The sequence below is a fragment of the Fusarium venenatum genome (genome assembly GCF_020744135.1).
Source record: "Fusarium venenatum strain MPI-CAGE-CH-0201 chromosome Unknown EDB82scaffold_3, whole genome shotgun sequence".
NCBI classification, from domain to species: Eukaryota; Fungi; Ascomycota; class Sordariomycetes; order Hypocreales; family Nectriaceae; genus Fusarium; species Fusarium venenatum.
This window is the reverse complement of record NW_027072131.1, coordinates 2,493,439-2,512,594: the sequence shown is the minus strand read 5'-3', so window position 1 is coordinate 2,512,594 and position 19,156 is coordinate 2,493,439. Positions and strand designations below refer to the sequence as shown.

The 19,156-nt window shown below is 48.0% G+C and overlaps 6 protein-coding genes across 6 annotated transcripts; 4 read left to right on the top strand and 2 right to left on the bottom strand.

The window, feature by feature from the left end:
* Positions 1 to 258: 258 nt before the first annotated feature.
* EDB82DRAFT_526622 (uncharacterized protein) lies at positions 259 to 554 on the bottom strand (the record flags this gene model as incomplete). Its single annotated transcript, XM_025727060.1, has 2 exons — positions 259 to 461; positions 521 to 554. 2 exons carry the CDS (start codon positions 552 to 554, stop codon positions 259 to 261), a joined length of 237 nt encoding a protein of 78 aa, XP_025581565.1.
* Positions 555 to 716: 162 nt separating this feature from the next.
* Positions 717 to 1,663, top strand: EDB82DRAFT_227438 (Prefoldin beta-like protein). Its single transcript, XM_025727059.2, has 5 exons — positions 717 to 855; positions 925 to 1,015; positions 1,167 to 1,359; positions 1,430 to 1,474; positions 1,638 to 1,663. The coding sequence occupies exons 1-4, from the start codon at positions 810 to 812 to the stop codon at positions 1,460 to 1,462; spliced, it is 363 nt and encodes a 120-aa protein (XP_025581564.1). The 5' UTR covers positions 717 to 809; the 3' UTR covers positions 1,463 to 1,474; positions 1,638 to 1,663.
* A 4,578-nt stretch (positions 1,664 to 6,241) lies between these two features.
* On the top strand, positions 6,242 to 7,189 carry EDB82DRAFT_477269 (histone-fold-containing protein; the record flags this gene model as incomplete). Its single annotated transcript, XM_025727057.2, has 4 exons — positions 6,242 to 6,407; positions 6,484 to 6,726; positions 6,815 to 6,942; positions 6,998 to 7,189. 4 exons carry the CDS (start codon positions 6,242 to 6,244, stop codon positions 7,187 to 7,189), a joined length of 729 nt encoding a protein of 242 aa, XP_025581562.2.
* An 804-nt stretch (positions 7,190 to 7,993) lies between these two features.
* EDB82DRAFT_505111 (RNA polymerase I-specific transcription initiation factor RRN3) lies at positions 7,994 to 10,829 on the top strand. The gene has a single exon (XM_025727056.2). It carries the CDS (start codon positions 8,329 to 8,331, stop codon positions 10,399 to 10,401), a length of 2,073 nt encoding a protein of 690 aa, XP_025581561.1. The 5' UTR covers positions 7,994 to 8,328; the 3' UTR covers positions 10,402 to 10,829.
* A 6-nt stretch (positions 10,830 to 10,835) lies between these two features.
* On the top strand, positions 10,836 to 13,006 carry EDB82DRAFT_505110 (uncharacterized protein). The gene is made up of 3 exons (XM_025727054.2): positions 10,836 to 11,247; positions 11,463 to 12,060; positions 12,116 to 13,006. The coding sequence occupies exons 1-3, from the start codon at positions 11,094 to 11,096 to the stop codon at positions 12,717 to 12,719; spliced, it is 1,356 nt and encodes a 451-aa protein (XP_025581560.1). The 5' UTR covers positions 10,836 to 11,093; the 3' UTR covers positions 12,720 to 13,006.
* EDB82DRAFT_576859 (Dopey, N-terminal-domain-containing protein) lies at positions 13,007 to 19,068 on the bottom strand. The gene is made up of 6 exons (XM_065609976.1): positions 18,799 to 19,068; positions 18,613 to 18,740; positions 16,171 to 18,560; positions 15,885 to 16,120; positions 14,372 to 15,831; positions 13,007 to 14,319 (listed from the first exon to the last, which is right to left on the bottom strand). The coding sequence occupies exons 1-6, from the start codon at positions 18,896 to 18,898 to the stop codon at positions 13,018 to 13,020; spliced, it is 5,616 nt and encodes a 1,871-aa protein (XP_065463886.1). The 5' UTR covers positions 18,899 to 19,068; the 3' UTR covers positions 13,007 to 13,017.
* Positions 19,069 to 19,156: the final 88 nt, after the last annotated feature.

The window sequence follows — 19,156 nt, the reverse complement described above, 5'->3', positions numbered from 1 at the left end:
ACCTTGGAAGCATTATAAGCGATGACGGGGGCCATATGGTGGCTGAACGGATCGTATCATGATAATTAATACTTGTATATCGTTGATTATAGGTACAGTTCGATTATGGATTCCATACGCCCGCCTTATGAATCGATCATCCGGAACGCCAACCCATGTGTTTTCATAGCACATATTGAAGAGAATCGGCCGTTGACCTAGTATCGTCGAATTCGGGATCGTCGGCTTCGTGTCGTGAGGTTTTGTTGTGTCTCTCATTTACAGTCCCAACTCGCGCTGCTGCTCCTTGATCTTGTCACGCTTTGCGCGAGCGGCGTTACGATTCTCGGCCTGCATCTTGGATCTCTCAATCTTTAGACAGTCGTTGACCCTTTCCTTGGCAGTATTGCAACTTCCAACAGCCTTGTGCATGAAGCCCTGGGCATGGCACTGCTCGAGGGCGGCGATGACCTCTTCGCACGCTGCAATTGACGGTTAGCACAATGCAGAGAGAATTATAAACTATAAAGTTTCGCTTTACCTAGGGCGTTCTTTGTATGGAGATGAGGATGCATATTTATTCCGAGATAACTTATTGTCAGAGTTACTATGTAAAAGGACCCTGAAAGAAATCCGTGGATCGCCACAGGTCGATGGGAAGATTGAAGATTGGGGCGGTGTGCACGGACCAGGTAGGAGATTCCAGCACGCCTGGGCAAGCTTTTGGAGGGGCATTCACTCACTTCATTTGATAGTGAACAACTTTTTGCTATCTTCATCTAAAACAAAAAGAAGAAGCAGGAGAGTTAAACCACACAACTCTTCTCAATATGTCTACAGCAGCTGCAGGTCAAGTGCCTGCTAAGAAGCAGCAAGGTTGGTCTCTACCCCGCCCCCTCACAATCTCTCAATAACTTGTTGCTCACTATCTGTCCAAACTCTCAGATCTTCAAGTCACCTATTCCAACTACAAGAACACTCTCCAGCAAATAGCCCAGAGAATTGGTGATATCGAGCAAGAAGCTGAGGAGCATAAGTAGGCATCCCGATCTCAGTCACTGTCATCGATTTCACCTTTCTGTCAAGAGAAAGCATGACGTCGGTGTGGTCAAACCCATCTCTTGTCATGTCGCTTTACAGAATCTCACCATGTTTTTGATATATTTAACTAACTCAATCTTGAACAGGCTCGTCTTAGAGACCCTAGAACCCCTTTCCGAGGATAGAAAGTGTTTCCGTCTCATCAATGGAGTACTCGTCGAGAGGACGGTCAAGGACGTAGTCCCAGCCCTCAAGACTAACCAAGAAGGACTCCGTAAGGTGTTGGAAGATTTAGTGAAGCAGTACAAGACGAAGCAGGATGATCTTGAGAAGTGGAAGGTAAGCTGGTCTTTACGACAGATGGTTTCGTGCTTTGCAAAGAAGAGAGATGCTAACAAGTAACGTACAGAAAAAGCACAATGTGCAGGTTGTACAGCAATAATAAGTTTACGAGGTCAGAATTGAACAAAAGGTTTCCTGTTTTACAAGAACACTTGGGCCTTGTTTAAACCACTGAAAACATCATGATTTCTGCAACGTGGACGTTGAGAATATTGAATACATCACATTTGACAGGTGTTTTTACACGAGAAAACTGACAACTTTTTTCTTTTCAGTATCCCTTGGTCCAATATCCTTAACACTTGATTCCGCCTTAATATAGACGGGCCTGTTGATTGCTCACTCACTGTCAGACGCCTCCAAATTCAGGCTGAACAGGCAACACGAGGAGTAAAGTGAAAAGATGGTGTGAGTGCGTTGTACATTTTGCTGCGCGCTGCTGGGGGTTTTGGCGTCAAGTGCGTCTCCATACCCAACCGCATTGAGGCCCGGGGACCTCAAACATATTGACGTGCAGAGCACAAGAGACACAACGTAGTGCAGCGAAATGCAATGCGAGACCAGAAGGGTGGACATGTATTTGTCTGGACAAAAACCTTCCGATCGACGAGGCTTACCCACCGGCTGCATCAACTGTACATGTAGGTCATGTTCGAAGAAGGGGCAGTGTCGAGGAGACTACAAGGTGCATTCGGACAACGAGGTTTCTCAAAACCTGTAGCTCATCAGATGTCTTGACGTATTTGATGCTCTAGCGTCATGGTATTTGGATTGCTAGACAAACTGCATGACAAGCGAGAAATCAAAGGATCTTCCATATGGCATGATGTACAACTGGCGTCTTGTTTTATGTATACAACGCTAGCTAAGATTACCTGTATAGTCCAAGTGATCTTCACCGAGATTTGAAAGAGTCTGATCGATATGGAGCAGCCTGCAAGTCATCAGTTGCTGCCTTTATTTACAAGTCTCTTGTTCATGTTTATCGCCGTCCAACAGCGTTAAGTCTTATGCACCCAGCTTTAGCAGCAGATCGGCTGTTCACAAGCAAAAGCACGATGGAAGCATCTGACTGGCTGCTGTTATGTTCACGTCCCCTCTTCAAACGTAGGCCTTGCGGCACGGTGATGGGTTAATGATCTACGATATGCACCTTGTCTTCTCAGAAATAGGCTTCGAAGTCACTCCTGATGTGTTGAAGCCCAATCAATTTTGATACTCGGGGCGACCGAGGATGGCAGCATACACACCTATGTCAAAACAACTTGGTAATGGAAGTCGACGAGTTCATATGTGCGACGTAAAAGTATAAGATCGTCAGGTACTGCTATTGAATTGCACCAGTAGATGATATGTCGTTTTCGCATCCGTGCTGTGAAAGAAGCTGCTGCATACATCATCATCCTCGTGCTGATTTGACCGCCAAAAGACATGTAAGCCTCAGTAACTCTATCCGTCTGCATCGGCGATTCCCTCCAAAAGATCCATGTGGTATGACATGGAAGTTCTAATCTCTAGAGTTGTTTGTGGCTTGGCTGAACTGACAAGTGCACTTTCGGGGTATTGGATGGATACGTTGGGTTTCAACTATGAAAGTGCCAAACTCAACATGGATGTTATGTTACCTACACTAGAAATCCGTTCATGGCAACTGCAGTAAGCCTCGGCTGAAAAGAACAGTTCGAAAGCATATAAACAAACACAATCTCTTTGATTGGTAAATTTGAGCTAACTAAGATGATACTGGTCCCGGCTTGTCGGGTCTTTGCAGATTAGTAGTTAACATCCCAGAACAAGAGTGGGTTATGATATTAAAAAGGCTGAGTAGCTGGCTTAGGATTTACTCGTTAGGCTCAGGGCTCGGGTTCTGGCTCGGGTTGAGGTATAACCCTGTAATTCCCAGGAGCTTACAGGCTGCGAGGCGCAAATGAGGCCCAGAATAGAAGAACAGGCTACACACTGATGACCCTAGCCCAGCCCCAACAGCCTGGGTTGGTGACAAAAGTGTACGAGACTAGGCTGTTTTTTCTTTATTCTTGACAGGTGGCTTGATGAACAATGCCTGCCATTGTCGAATTAAAAAAACTAGGTCGTCCACCCTTTTGTTACCGCCCAGATGGGATTGATCGTGACCGGCCAAGTGTTTGATACGTCAGTGAGTGCCTGGATACGAACGTCATTTTGAGGAGACATCAAAGATGGGGTCATTTTTGCAGATTGTCAGTAGAGTATATCCTGATCAAACAAAATGCAGAAGAAGGCCTCGTTAACGGGCTTCTACCAACTCTACAGCAGTCGTTGTATTGGGTGTATTACCTGATACACGTTTTTCTCGGCCAGTACAAGCCATCGTAGCGCAGGCTGGTACAGTATCATTAGAAACACGGGCTTCTTTTTCGTACGATTGTCCTCCCCCGGACGGACGCAACTGCAAGGTCAAAGGGAATTTGCGACACACCGCCTGAACCTGGGGCCATGTTTGTGTGTAATGTACCCTTGAATTGGGGAGTGTTTGCAGCAAAAGCCCAGCCAGTGCTTTTAGCGGCTGAAGGAATCAAGGAAACGAGCATGTTGATGGTCCATCGTGCGAATATTCCTTGCTCGGATCAGACGGGATGGATCTGGCGGTGTCGGGCTTTGCAGAGACAACCAAAACTGCAGTGAATGAATGGTGATGATATTCATGATATTTTGATTATCATCACATTGTCAGATTTATTGTTGCTGTGTGAAAGTAATTGGTGGTGGTTGTCTTGATCGAGGCCCGTGCTATGAATGACATCCATTCATTATCCGTCACTAAAAGTCTGAGCTAAATGAGGCTAGCTAGAAGCGGCCCGCATGTTATCGATAACAATAATTGGACCCAAGTTTCTACTGGGGACCGACCTGCTGTTAGGTTGCTCCTCAGGCTATCAGAAAAATTGACCGTTGGAAACATGAGAGACGAAATTAGTAGGTCAGTTTATGCAGCTTGGCCTATAGTTCTTAGGCTATTTATTTTTATATCCTAAAGTTTAGAGACCAGCTTTTCTAGTACCCTTCAGCCTACTGTAGCAACCACCTTAGTAGCTTAGGCTTTTAGCCTTGGCAGATAGGACCTATGTTTTTGTTGGTACCTGCCCGCTAACGCGAGATGTGAAAACGAAACATGCACTTACCTGTTGGATCCCAATCTCTGGCACTTATCTTCCAGACTTTCATCTTACTTTAACCTTTCCAGTATCGGCCCTTGCTCCAGATCGCGTCTCATTTTGACCGCACATTGCGCCTCTACACACACTAATCGTATTATTCACTTTATTGTGCCAACTACACTTATTGAACAATTGTAAGTAACACTTTTCCCAGCCAACGAGCCCCACGCCCCATATTATGCACCTCAACTGCGACCACAAGCGAACAGCTCAGACACCCTTTCATTGCTCCTCACACTCACACTCGCCCATTCAATCAATCAATCGCAACCGAGAGTATCTTAACTCACACCTCTCTCTCTAGCCTCGTTCCATCGTCCTGTCAGTAGGTGCAGTAGCTTTCAATTTCCCCTGTCTGTGTGCGAACTCCATCGATTGCGCGCTCCATCGACTATCAATCAATCAATCAATCAGCCATCCACCCGTTGAATCAGGCATACACACGCCCCTGTTCAATCCTCTCTCTACCTATCCCTCTCCGTCTGTTCCTGACGCGATTTGGAACGTTAGGCCCTGCGGCTCATAGGAATCTGGAGATTCACTCAAGCTGCAACTGGGTTTGGCATTGGCGAACGAGACGCTTTGCTATTTGAACTCCTCGTGTAACCCAGTCCTTCTTCAAGCTCCGTACCCGGTAAACCTTTCGCACTCCCTTCCGTCCTATGACAATCGCGACCCGAATCTGCACCGCTCCGTCCCCGTTGATTCGATCTTGAGACGCTCGCTTTAGCAACGGTGACGTCCTATCTCCCTGCGTCAAGTCCTGCGCGTAATTTGTCTTCCTGCGCGTATCCTTTGCGTTTCCAACGCGTGTGTTACAGCTTTGTTCTTGCTCTTACTCTTGCACGCGTCGGCTCTTGCCCTCGATTTGTATGCATCAGCCGTTACTGGCCTGCCTGTTTGGCTTGTTACAGACAGTTCTGTTTCAACATTTTTTCCTACTACACAACCCAACATTGCGCAACTTGTCTGCATGCTTTGACATAGATACATACACTTCACACTCTCTACTGGGAACACACACTTATGTACGTATCTACAATCATGGCATTTTCTGCCCTGCCCTGCCCTGCCCACCCACCTACTTGGGCCCTTCTTTGGATCTCGAAGTCTGGTCCCCGCCTTCATTCTGCTTGGCCCTTCATCGAAAGGGTCCACCCCCTCTGTCCATTGTCTTTCACCTCACCTTGCCTACCTAGTGGGTAGCAGAAACGCCGGCCTCCTAAAGTTAGGGTACAAAAATAAGTAGCCTAAGAAGCATAGGCTAAGTGGCATAAACTCACCTGCTAATTTGGTTCCTTATGTTTTCAGCGGCCAACCTTTCTGATACCCTGACTTACCTTTGTCTTCAAAGTCCACATTTACCAGTCCCTTTTCACACACACCCCCATCATCTCCATGTGAACAGCGTCATAGCCCAAGATCCCGGGCCAGGGACCACCTGCATGAGCGACAAAGAACCTTACCGTCAGTCACTGCAATCGGGACTTTTCGACTAACTTTTGCGCAGCACTGCACTGCAGAGCAGGAACAAAGACCCCTCTACCTCTCTTACACACCCTAACGCTTGCAAGCCTTACCGTCTGCGACGTGGCCAGGGACACATCATCGCGAGGCCTAGCTGTGCGAGCCCGAAATCCCCTTTGACAAAGGACGCTAGCAGCCGCTGCAGGTAGCCAAATATGTCGGATTCCCCCCAATCCCCTCCCAAGGAGGTTGACCAAGGTGCACCGTCACCCGACGACGAAGCACAAATGAATGAGCAACAAGACCCACAGTCCGCAAACACCGCGGGTTACGAGTTTGAAGGTGTAAAGGAACAAGACCGCTGGCTCCCTATAGCCAATGGTAAGTCATCTATCACTTGAGGCATCCCGATATGATTTGTTCGTTCCTTTTTTGCGCGAGCTGTTCAACGCCTCAGCCCGATCAGCCGTGCATATCTGGATCCCTCTCATGTCTTGCGATTCGTCCTCCAAATCCCCTAAAGCGTCTCGCGCCTCAAAGGCCGACAGAGCTGATGAGCTTGATGCTAACATCCGAAACTTTGCTCCAGTTGCTCGCATTATGAAGAATGCCCTTCCTGAAAATGCCAAAATCGCAAAAGAGGCCAAGGAATGCATGCAAGAATGTGTCAGCGAGTTCATCTCCTTCATCACAAGTGAAGGTGAGTTACAGGCCCTTTTATCTTACCGAGACTTACAGCTTCGGCAAATCCGAATCATGTCTCTCGTGCAGCATGCTAACTCGCACAGCATCGGAAAAGTGCCAACAGGAAAAGCGCAAGACCGTCAATGGTGAAGACATTCTTTTTGCCATGACATCCCTCGGCTTTGAGAACTATGCTGAAGCCCTCAAGGTTTACTTGAGCAAGTACCGAGAGGTAAGCCAAATGGCTCATAAGTGCTTTAGTCGCGCAAACTGACTCACGAAAACAGCAACAGAACCAATCCAACCGAGAGAGGGTAAACATGGATAACGGACAATGGGGTTCCGGTACTATGATGGGCGATGCCAAGGCCGAATCTGGCGCCGGCGAGTTTGGACATGAAGGCAATAGCGTTGAAGGTGCTGACCCCAACTACATGTATCAGCCCGGCCACAACGGTAATGCCGCCGAAGGTTATTAGTGGAATCGAATGGACTTGGTGGCCGCATTTTCGAATGATGAACCAGACGAGACAGGCGAAGCCCAAGCTCATACGATAAGCCCACCCAATACAACCAGTGCTGACCAGGATGAAGTCGACACACCAGTCATCGATCCCGCTCTTACCTAAGCGTATCCGATGCCATAGAAGCCGACCATCTTTGTCTGAAGCTAGACAATCGTATGGGCTACGTCAATATTTGTATGATTGGATTGATAATGGAAAGAACAACCCTGGAACGTTGGGAGGGGGATGAGAAATGAAAACGAACATACATTCTACAAAGAGGAACAGAACAGCAGCCTCCTAAACGTTAGGGTACAATAATAAACAGCCTAATATGATCTAAATGGCATAAACTGACTTACTTATCTGGACTTTTGAGCCTCCAGCGGCCATTTTTTCTGATACCCTGAAGACAGGATAGAAAGAACTTGGTTGATATTCAAAGACAGAGGTTCTAATAGCCTTTGAATAGTGTGTCCTTGTGTAGGCAGCCAGTGAGTACTAGAAAAACTGGCCTCCTAAACCTTAAGAGATAAAAATAAATAACCTAAGAAGTCTAAGCTAAGCAGCATAAGCTGATCTACTAATGTTGTCCTTTATGTTTCTGGCGGCCAATTTTTCTCATACCGGTTCGTTTATACATAAAAGCCGTAGTTGCATTTAATGTGACGCAATGCACAATAACAATTCGATGTGGAGAAGCCAGTCCCGATCGGGAAGGGAGAGGCACGTGCTGCCTGAAAATCGCCAAAATTGGGACCCCTCAGAAAATGAAGAAAAAAGTTATCCAGCGCTTAAACCTTGAGGCTCAATCTTCTTTTACTACCGCCACCTCTGGCAAATAAAACAATCATTGTTCACTTCCATCACCTCTCTTCAACCAACAGTCGTGCTAATGAGACATGCGTATTATGACTGGTAATCCCTGCCATTTAATATCTCAACACATTCTTCAATCAATGATTATACCTTGAACATCCCCAGACATTCACGGACCCTTCGCTGTTACCTGAGAGACGCCACCACTCTTGATCGAGTCAACCCCCTCATCCCATCGAGCCGCAGCGCACAACGAACGAGACATCATCGGGTTTTCAATACGAACTGCATTCATGCGACCTTTTACTCCGACGACCAGGAAACTTTCTGGTCCTGCTACAAAGAGCTCGGCGCCCGTCCGCTCCATCCTTAAGCCCGTATCTGTCTTGGGCAGGAGAAAAGCCGAGGATGCTGGTCTCAGCGACCCGATCGACGCCCCCGAGAGTCCCACAAAACGTCGCAAAGTTTTGTTTGACGATATCCGAAACGTGACCGTGACGTACGAGGTTGGGAAGAGAACAATGGACGAGGTGAAGCTTGAAGTCAGGACCGCTCTCGAGGAGCACCTCAGAGGAAACGACGGTCAGTATGACACGCTCAAGGAACTCTTTGCCAGCGACAAGCAGCGATACCTACCGCCTGTCGTCGGGGAAGAAGATGATACCCTGAAACCACATGAACTACAGGTCTACGTCGTGGCCCTCACTGGATGCGTTCCCATCCTCAAAGACAAGGCTTGCAACGGCCTTGTCAAGACCATCCTCAACTGCTCCTGGCTCGGTCGTGATGATGCCTTCGTCAAAGTTTTCACCCATTTCCTCGCTGCCCTTGTCAGCGCCCAGGGTTCTTATCTATCACCTGTTCTGGCAATGATGGTTGAGAAATTCACAGACAGTCGATCCGACGTGTGGAGCGTCCCGGATTTTCCTGAGGTCAACCGCGAGACAATGCGCGATAGGCTGCATCGCACATTGCAGTATCTGCTCCAGATGTTTCCATCCGCCGTTCCTGTGCTAGAGGGCCTCCTTGGCTCCAAATTCCCGTACCAAGACGGGTCCATGCGAGTCCACATGAGCTACGTGAATAACCTGCTTCGCGTCAAGGATTACCTGCCAGACTTGCGCGATGAGGTGTTTGATCTCATCCTCAATCGAGTAGTGAAGATTGACTCCCAGATGCAAGTCGATCTGGAAGATGTGGATGACGAAAGGACTGCATCCGTTATGTATGCACTAGAAAAACAACTTTTTACAGCGGACTGGGAGAAGGACAACGGTGATGACGACGATAGCGATGCCGATTCGGTCGATAGCGACGATCCTGATTACGACACGGAAGCCGCCAAGATCAAGTTGATCAAGGAGAATGTTGAAAAGATGGACGCCATCCTGGACACCCTTTTCCGCGTGTATACTCCTCATTTTGAAAACCCAGGCTCTGACGTAGCTTTCGACATGTTCACTGTCTTGCTACGAGAGTTCGACTACATGGTGTTGCCCACCTACAAGTCTCGGCATACCCAATTCCTCATCTTCCATTTCGCTCAGATGCATGACCGTCTTACAGATGCATTCTGCGGCCAGCTTATCACCACTGCTTTCAAGAGTAACACAGCCAATTCCACTAAACAGGCAGCTGCATCATACCTCGCCAGTTTTGTGGCCCGTGGCGCCCGACTTCCCGGCAGCTTGATTCGCAGCATATTTGGACTCCTTCTTCACCACCTGGACATTTACCGTAAGAAATACGAGCCCCTTTGTCGCGGACCAGACCTAAGGCGATTCCACCCCTACTACAGCCTCGTCCAGGCGACACTCTACATTTTCTGTTTCCGCTGGCAAGATCTTATTGTCGTAGCGCCGGAATCCGTGGACCCTGAAGACCCTGCGTCTTACATTGGTCAGGAGATGGAGTGGATGGGAACATGCAGGAGAGATCTATCTGCGCAAATATTTGGCAAACTCAACCCGCTCAAGGTCTGCGCACCCGGCATCGTTGAAGAGTTTGCCAGAATAGCGCACCGTCTCAATTTCATGTACATCTATCCTCTAATCGAGAGCAACAAGCGTATCCGCCTGTCGCAATACTTGACGGCGACTTACTCAACAGGAGGAGCTCTTCGAGATGCTGGGTACGATATGCAAGATGAGAGCTTCCACCAGCTGGACCCTTATTTCCCGTTCGACCCATACCAACTACCAGTCAGTAAACGGTGGCTTGAGAACGACTATGTGGAATGGAAGTCGATAACAGGACTGAATGCGGAAGACGAGGACAGTGACGATACGGACGACGAGGACGAGCTCGAAGAGGAAGAGTTCGAGGACAAAACCTCGACGGACAGCGACGGTGATGACTACGAGTAAGGCTCTGATGAGCAGATTTACGATGGAGTATTGATTTGTGATTTTCACCAGCATGGCGTTGGGGTATTCTGTTTGATTTTAAAAAAGGCTTTAACTATACCCGAAGGATTTTGATCGGAACGTAGGAAGCTTTGGAGTTGGGGTAGCCATGACTTAGAGAGGAGTTAGAAAACATTCTAGACACTGAGTCTTAAAGATAAAGGAGAAAAGAAAAGTTCTATGGCCCAAGGACAAGGACTGCGTCTGTAATTATTTTGTCTGTTGCGGCCTCCGCGGAGGTGTTAAAGATTTGTGACGTATATTGCATTACATTGCATTGGTGACTGAGTAAGATGGGTGCGATAAATCCTAGATGCCTCCCGAATTAGGCATCAAGACTGCAGTTTATAACAACAAAACTACCTTGCATCCCTCCTTTTTCCATCGTCTTCTTTATCTTTTATGTATGTATTTTTATGGTGAAAAGACGTAACTCGGGCTATTTTTAGCTTCTCTCTCCTACTTACCGAACAGGCGGGACACATTCCGCTGCAGATTTTAGTCCACGTTGTCTCTGCTTACTCACCTCAAACTCAAAATCAGTCCAACCAGCTTGAGAGTCATTAAAGTGGGCAGAGGTTCGGAACTTAAACATACCTAGTTACTACATAACAAAAAGGTCCAGCGGCGATACTATCACATCTTGTAACATCATGGCGAGTTCAGATCCAAGTCCTACGGAAACGAGGCCTTCTTTTACTCAGTTTCTGAAAAAGACAAAGCAAAAAGGAACCATCTGTGAAGGACCCGAATGTGCTGCCACGCCGCAGCGGAGAGGACGGAAGAGTAGAGGAGTGAGCAGTGAGTGTAAGTACACTTTATTTTGAGTTTGAAGTTGCGACATTAAACAGTCATATCTCCCTTAACTACTCTTTAATGCTCTCCTAGTTGAGTGCCCAAACTATCCTATGCCCTTTAACTCGGAGGCTATCCACAAGACACCCAGCACTGTCTCGGATTCTCCTCTCACTACTCCGTATAAACGCGCCAGTTGACTAAGGCAACAACTAATACGACCCCAGCACCCGAGAATAGTAGCGAGACATCACCTGAGAAACCTCGCAAGTCTCTCACCGCTACTGAAAAGGCAAAGCTTCGCCGCACCCAAGTCCGAAGAGCTCAGATCCAGCACCGTCAACGCAAAGCAGAGTACCAGAAGCAGCTCGAAGTCGACATCACACACTTCCGTGAACTTATCGCCCTGACTGAATTTGAATCGGATCAGCTGAAAAGGGACAACACGTCCATCAGAGCCCTCCTCGCTAGCCAGGGCATCGAGGTTCCGCAATGCAAATCCGACCGCTGCTCAATAAATCATCATGTCAAGAAAGATGTTGTTGCTGGCCGTGATGATGCTTGGGTTGATGAAGCGTTGGGTGTGAGGCAAAGGGCGGAGGATGAGACCTTGCCGCAGTACGACAACGACGGTGGCGAGTTATTTGCGGATGTCAACGTCGACGATATTATTGTTACGCTCAAAAAGGACGATTCAATGGTGACGCCTGCCTTTAGTATCCGGTCCAATGAATCAAGTACCAACGCGACAAGTCCTCCACCGCCACCACCAGATCTGAATCTAACCCCGTATGAAGAACAAAAGGCCGTCAACTTCATCCTATCGTGAGTGGCATCTTCATCTACAAAAGTACCGTCCAGATTCGTTAACCCTTCATAGTCTTGAGCATATCTGCTGGGATCACTTCTTTGTCGGCGATTACCCTTCACATTCCCACCTCTCAAACGATGAAGCAAAGGGCCACACTCTCATGGCTTCTTCACTTTGCATGGCTAATGCCCCATTCGACGTCTTTGGTGATCGTAAACTCATCTCATCAGCAACATCCTGTCACAACCGTAGCAATCTCGGTCTAGACCCTTACGTACCTCCCGTTCACCTGGAATGGCCGTCGCCTCGGATATCTCTCTCTTCACTCTACGGTCTTGCACAAAGTCTCAACCCAGGGGACCTAGAGATCACGCCCGTCCAAGCTTGGTTCGAGCTTACTTCTCGGTTTGACAAGAGCTTACTGCTAGAAAGACTGGACCTACTAGGCACGGAACTAGTGGGAGTTTCCAAGTGTTTGGAATTTGGAGCTGTCATGGAGAAGGATTCTTTCGAGAGCGTCGTGGAAAGAGTATTTGGAGGTACCCTGGAAGAAGCCATGGCTTCTGCGGCTTTGCTCGATCAGCCGCCCAACGTTTGCAGTATTGCTTCGGGGGGTATACGAGGCAGTTGCTTAGCTACTCCAGCAGGTTTTGTGGGATATGCCCAAGGTTGATATCAGTGTAAGGCGTTGGCTCATCGAGGTCCAAGCCTTTGTATTTCTATTTCCTTTGTCTTGGTTTGAATTATTGGACGTAGTTGGCGGAGAAGGCCTACAGGCGTAAACATGGAGATTTCTGATGGCGAGTTTGGATATACCAGCCCCAGGGTCATTGCCCTTCATGGCACTAACATATGGGGAAACAGCTTCTTTCTTTTATTTGGATAGTATTGGTTTGAACATATATGTCGCTAGTCGAGAGCACAAGCTCGTCTATCAAATCTATTTTCGCTTTTATAAACGCGCCCTACTTCTACAGTGCCCTAACTATACTTTGCTCATCAAAAAGATCCTTCAACAAGCTTGAGACGCATGCCTCTCTGTCGACGCGTCCCATAGCATAAGTAGACTCAAATGCAAAGATGCTGAGCTGTCCAAAGAACGGCCGGAGCACCTTGGCCACCAATTCGTCCTTTCTTTCAAGGCTGACATCGTCATTAATGCCTCCTAGTCCGAGTAGCGGCCTTCGAGATGACCCCTGTACCACTGGGTTCACCACCGAAGAGGAGTGGAATTTTGAAGCAGCCACAGTAGCTCCGAGCTCGTCGGAAAGTTCGTCAACGAGAGCCACAGGTTGATAGGTCGATGGCCTATATACGGCGTCGATAGTGTCAGTGATAAAAAGCCACTCATGAAGCTGGAAATCGTCCGGCGCAACGCAAATCAGAAGATCCAACAGCTTGCAGGCTTGTAGGACCGAAGCGTTGGTGTAAGTGTCAGAAGCAGTACTGTTGTCGGCCGCAGCAACTGAAGAGATAGCTGCATGAATCTCAGCGTTGACTACTGGCCATAACATGCCCAGATGAATTGCACTGGTTCTAAGAGCAAGAGCACGGAACACCATGTAGATATCTGCTCGAGTGGTTGATGATGGCGACGATGTTGACGAGGCACCAAGAAGCTCAGCCAGCTTTCCAAATATGTCCGACAGATCCGAAACAAACGCATCTTCCGAACCCGCGAGGATCAAAGTTGCAATTCTTCGAAGATTGAGTTGCGTCTTGCGATCAGCCTCGAGGCGGGCAGATGTTGCACCAACACCAAACACAATACCAGCTGTTGACGGAGCGTTGATGCGACTAACAATTTCGGACATCTTTTCTTTATCAGTAAAAGTCCATTGCTTTAGCAGCGGTAGCCAATCGTCCTTCACCAAGTCCATATCCATTCCGAAGAACTTCACATCATTGAAGGCGTCACCCACATCCTTCTTCCAGTTCTTCTGGTTATTTTGCACTTTTGATAACTCATGAAGAAGGCGCATGGTGTTCTGGGTTACTATTTCAGGGAACCCCTTGGCCCTTAGTGTTGGTCCGATGACATTAGTCGAAATAGTCGCCGAGGCTGAAAGTACTCTATCGGGCTCGACAAGAATCTTTGCTAATTTAGGAACGATTCCAGCCAGAATAGAAACAACCTCATCTGGTCCATCGCCGTATCCATTGATAGTATTGCCAGAATCGGATTTGGGGATGCCGCCGCTTGACATTGCTGGGTCAGCAAATGCAATCGGCCTTGTAGTAAACAGAGCAGCAAGCAGACGGATGAAGGTGTCCTGGAGTAATGTCAGTAAATAGTTCATTAAGTATGTCAAGGCTATGGCTTACCCCTAGTTCTTTTCTCATTCTTCTTTGTTCTCCAAAATTGGTATTGTCAACCTTCTCTCCTAGAAGAGCAGCGAATTCTAGAAGATTTGGCAATGTCTGCCGATGTGGGAATGGATTTGTTAGAAGGTCCTTAAGAAAAGCCATGCAGTCCTGCCAGATTTCATCCATAGCATCATCATCCAATGTTCTCGTGTACTCCACTAGAAACTTGACGAGATCAGTGTCTTGCAACGAAATTGTCATTGTCGACTTTGATGTAGGATCGGCGTTGCCAGCACTTGTACGACGGTAGATGGCACCAAAGAGAGCCGGAATACAGTGTTTTGGTCGGCATGCCTCTAATGCCGATAACATGTTGAAAACTTGGGTGGGTTCTCCTTCCTCAGTCGACTGCTTCCAACTAGCAATAACGGTCTCAAGACACTCGAGGCTTTCTGCAGCAAAAAGGTGTTCCAGTAACCTTCTAGAGCGATTGCGCATGCGCAGAGATGTATAGTTGAACGACCCAAAAGAACCTTGATCTTGCTTATTTGAGTCATCACCCTGACCCCATGTCCAGATCTTGTAACAAATGCGAACCGCATCTTGAAAAGCCAGATGGACGGTCAATCGGTCGTTTGCTGTTGCACTGCGGGATTGAGTGTTGTCTGACTGCCAGACATTTGATACCATGCTCCCAAAGAGTGATTGGGGCTGGTCCGGACCCTTAATGACCTGTGTCCGAGCCTCCTCGTTTAGAAGTCGCTGATGCGCTCTTGCTAGAACTTGCTCGAGGCCATTAAGCAGAAATATCAGTGTAGACTCGGGGGATTGCTTCTCACTGCCGATTGAGAGAGCATTCGAGTAAAAGGTTCCCCTCAAATTGGCAAAGGTCATGTCGATTTCTTTGCAAAGTGTCTCAACTAGAGGAATGACTACCTGAAAGATGGAATCCGAGTACAACGGTAGGCACTCAGATACGAAAGCAACCCAACTATCGAGGACTGGGCGGCTGCTTGGTGAGCTGAGACCATCTTGAAGGCACTGGAGAAGTTGAGGCGGCGGTGTCGCAATTGGACGGATTTCCGGTGCTGAAAGTGATGGACGACTTCCTCGAGGATCAAATGTTGACATCCTTCGTTCAGAAATGGGAGACGCAGGAGCTTCAATGGGAGCAACGTCTCGAAGCTTTAGTGTATCATAAACGGCCTCAAGCAAGAGGACCTGCACATATGCATCGGAGCCTTGGAGCGACTTCTCAAGCCGTTCGATCAGCACGTCCTCAAGATGTTGAGCTGACAGGTGAGTAGCAAAGGGGCTATTGAGAAACTTGTGAAGGAGGCTAAGAGCGTATCGGTAGAGTTGGTTGACACGACTGTCAGACTCCTGTGTGGCTGCTTCGGTGGGATTCGTCGTTATGCATCTTATGCACGCGTTCACGAAGAACTCCTGTAATGTCATCTCATGCTCTTCACCTCCAGCTGGTTTTTGTCAGAATGTTGTTATGCAGGCAACTTATAGATGGGGGACTTGCAGCTTATCTGTATATGATGGCCATGAAAAGAAACATGCTTGGACGCCAGCACAGTCCAAGAAATCTCCCCAGCACACGCCAGTATATTTGACAGTGTCCGTAAGTAGTAAAGGGCCAGATCCAGATCTTCGCCCTTGGAAAACGATGTTGAGACTTGACCGCCCTTCACGTCGCTTTGTGTCAGTGTTTGCAGAAATGGTATCTCAGACAGCCTAGAAACAAATATCAGAAAGAGCCTGCGATAGGTTAGTCGAGAAGCATTCTCCGTAGGAAGCACGAGGTTTACCGATCAATTCCTAGCATAGTATTCAGCCATGACTTAACCGTCATGTAGAGTTGGGTGCGGTCATCTTCCAGAGCGTCGAGTATAAGGAATATTGGCTGCGTGAGCATGACTTCGTAATTATCAGCCCCAGCAAGTCGAGGAAGGCTCTTTATATCATGGATCGGCGTTTTTGAGCCTCTTCGTTCGGCAGGGGCGTTGTCTTGGAGGGTGTGCGACCATAACACACTCAAAGCGCGGCCCTTGTCTACAGGCTCAACACCGTGACAGCGGGAGGTATCTTGTGCAATGATAAGACTGGATAGCGCTGCTTCAATATCGCGGTTGGATGTCGAGAGAGCTGACTGCAATTGCCACAAACCCCTAACTGCTTCCACATGGTACTTTGGCTCAGATGCCGAAAGGTATGTCCAGGCATGTCGGACTAGAAGAGGTATCAGGCTTGAGAGTTGAGTTGTCTCGATCCGCTCAGCGTCATATAGCTGAGTTGATAGCTGTAAGATGGCTGAGAAAGAAAGGAAGGCCATAATGTCCGGTTGCTCAAGAAGGCCATGCATAAGTTTCAGTAGTTGTTTCTCTTTGACTTGGTATGTCTTTGGAGTCTTGTATACTGCATGAACGAGGAGTCTGACGCAAGCGTTGAGGTCAGTCTCGGACGACCCTAGATCTTGGCAGACAAATTGAGCAGCCTTGTCTAGAATTGTCTGTCCTACGGTCAAGGCATTGAATGGTGGTGGAGATGCCTCGATATTACCCTGCTCATTGACGTAAAAGTTCTGCGACTTTTTCAATATCTCGCCATTAGAGGGCAGGACCGAGTTGCTCCTCTCATTCTTCAGGTCTTCTGTGATTTCAGGAAACACTCTTTCTGGTATAAGGTCCAAAAGCGAGAGAGCAACGCTCTGGGCCTGGCTGGACAGAGAGAGCAGTTGCGGATCTGTGCTGCCGTGGGTTAATATACGCTCTTTGAAGTCTTCTAGCATGGCTAGAGCGGTCAAACAGCATAGAGGAGCATGAATAGTGACCATTTCTTCCTCTCGAACGTTGAAATTTGTCAAGATGAAGCTGACTAGCGAAAGCTTGTCTTTCCGCTCATGTGCGCTCAGGGATCCTGGGCCCAGAGCCTGTGCAAGAAGCCCGGCGATTTCACCATAGATGAGCCCGCTCTCAATGCCATCAAAGAAAGTACTGGCGCTTGGCAAGATTTCGTTGAACTCTGATTTGCTTGCGGCATGGTCTTTGAAGTGTCGCACGCTCTCGATCATAGGAAGAAAGACTTCAGGTACAACTAAGCCGCCAATTTCCCACCTATCCATCAACGAGAGACATATTCTATAAGGCTTGGCACGTTCACTGGCAGCATTATGAGAGCTGCTCTTTATCATTTGCAGTATGGCCTTTGTTAAGGGGTGTAGTCCAAAGTCCTCAAAATAATGAGTTCTTGAGGCTGCAAAGCTGTGTTGATCTGCAGGAGGACTGCTTGGAGTCTCGCCACTGTGATCATGTTCAGTTATCGGTTCGGGCCCTAGCAGCCACGCCCATAAGCGTCTGTTCAAGCTCATTTCACGTCGAGTGACTACACCAACAGCGGCTTTGAGAAGCAATTCCAGATCATCTGGTTTGACCCGCGATTGGATGACATGAGCGTTCAGGGGGAGATGAGAAACCAACAAGTCCAAGAAGCCACGCTGAATTAGTAACTGCTCATCCGAGAGGCCACTTGCAAAACACCGCAGCAATAGGCCAGGCTCTGGAGACGTGACGACGGTGGCAAGTTTGCTCTGAGTGTCCTCGTTGGTGTTGCTTTGTGTTGTCGCTGGATTCTTGTCCTCAGGGGCAGCTTGTGGCCCTAAAGGTGGCAAGAATCGTATCAAGTATGCGAGTGCACCAGAACGACGGCTTTGGCTGGTGATCGAAGCTAGAAAGAAGCATTGCCAGAAGAAAGTATCGCCCGAAGAATGTTGTTCAGTGATCACTTCGCTGTATGACGGCCTAATGGCATGCTTGAAGCTCTCGACTAGGCGCAGCGTACGTTCGAAATCCTCACTTGTCTCTTCTTCTAAACCAGGAAGCAGGGCTAGAATCATGGATTTCATTGCTGGGCGGAGTGATCGAGGGTCGATACCGAGGAAGTGCCGTTCGAGGAGGTCGAGATATGGTGCTCGTACAGACAACGAAGCGAAGGAGAGGACTGTAGCTAGTCCTGGCAGATAGAGCGGAAGATCTCTTGATAGACCATCTTTCCCAATGACTGAGAATACCAGATTATACAATTCCAAAGCTTTTTGATGGACGCCGGATGGCAAAGAAGGGTTGAGACATTGAGAAAGTCGTTTCGCAACAGTCGCCTTGGATGGAATCGTATTGACTGATTTTGGACGAGCTTGCAAAGCCTTGGACCGGTTAGTTGACCGTCATGGAGCCGGTAGAATTTGGGCAACATACTTTGAGAAGCTTGTTTAGAAACGATATGTAGTCAGCCCATTCTTCTAGAGCAGTTTCGAATAATACAAGTGCTCTGTCAACTCCGTGGGCATATTTGCGATAGGATTTATCCTTGATAGCATAATCCTCTACACTGTAAGTCAGAAATTGGAACAATTATCTACAAGAATAGAAGCGCATGCATACCTTCACCGAGTTGATTCCTCCATTGCCGTGGAATGGGGGAGTCTCGACCTGAGCTCTCTGGAGACACTGAGCGACGACCGGATCCGGGCTCAAGAGCCATGGCTACTGAATATTACGGTTGACGACGAAACGAAGGACATCAGGTTACTTTCAGTAATGCGACAGCACCAAAAGGCATCGCTGGGGGAGCAAAGAGCGTGATAGTGCTTCTGACAGCTCAAGTACGAATAGTCGTAATCACAGGCAAAGCACATTGATGTAATGGAAGGCTACGTGGAGCATACATGTAGCTTCAAGCTGCACCCACTGAAACACCCTGAAGAACAGCGGAGCTGTGTATTGTTTCAAAACTTTGATT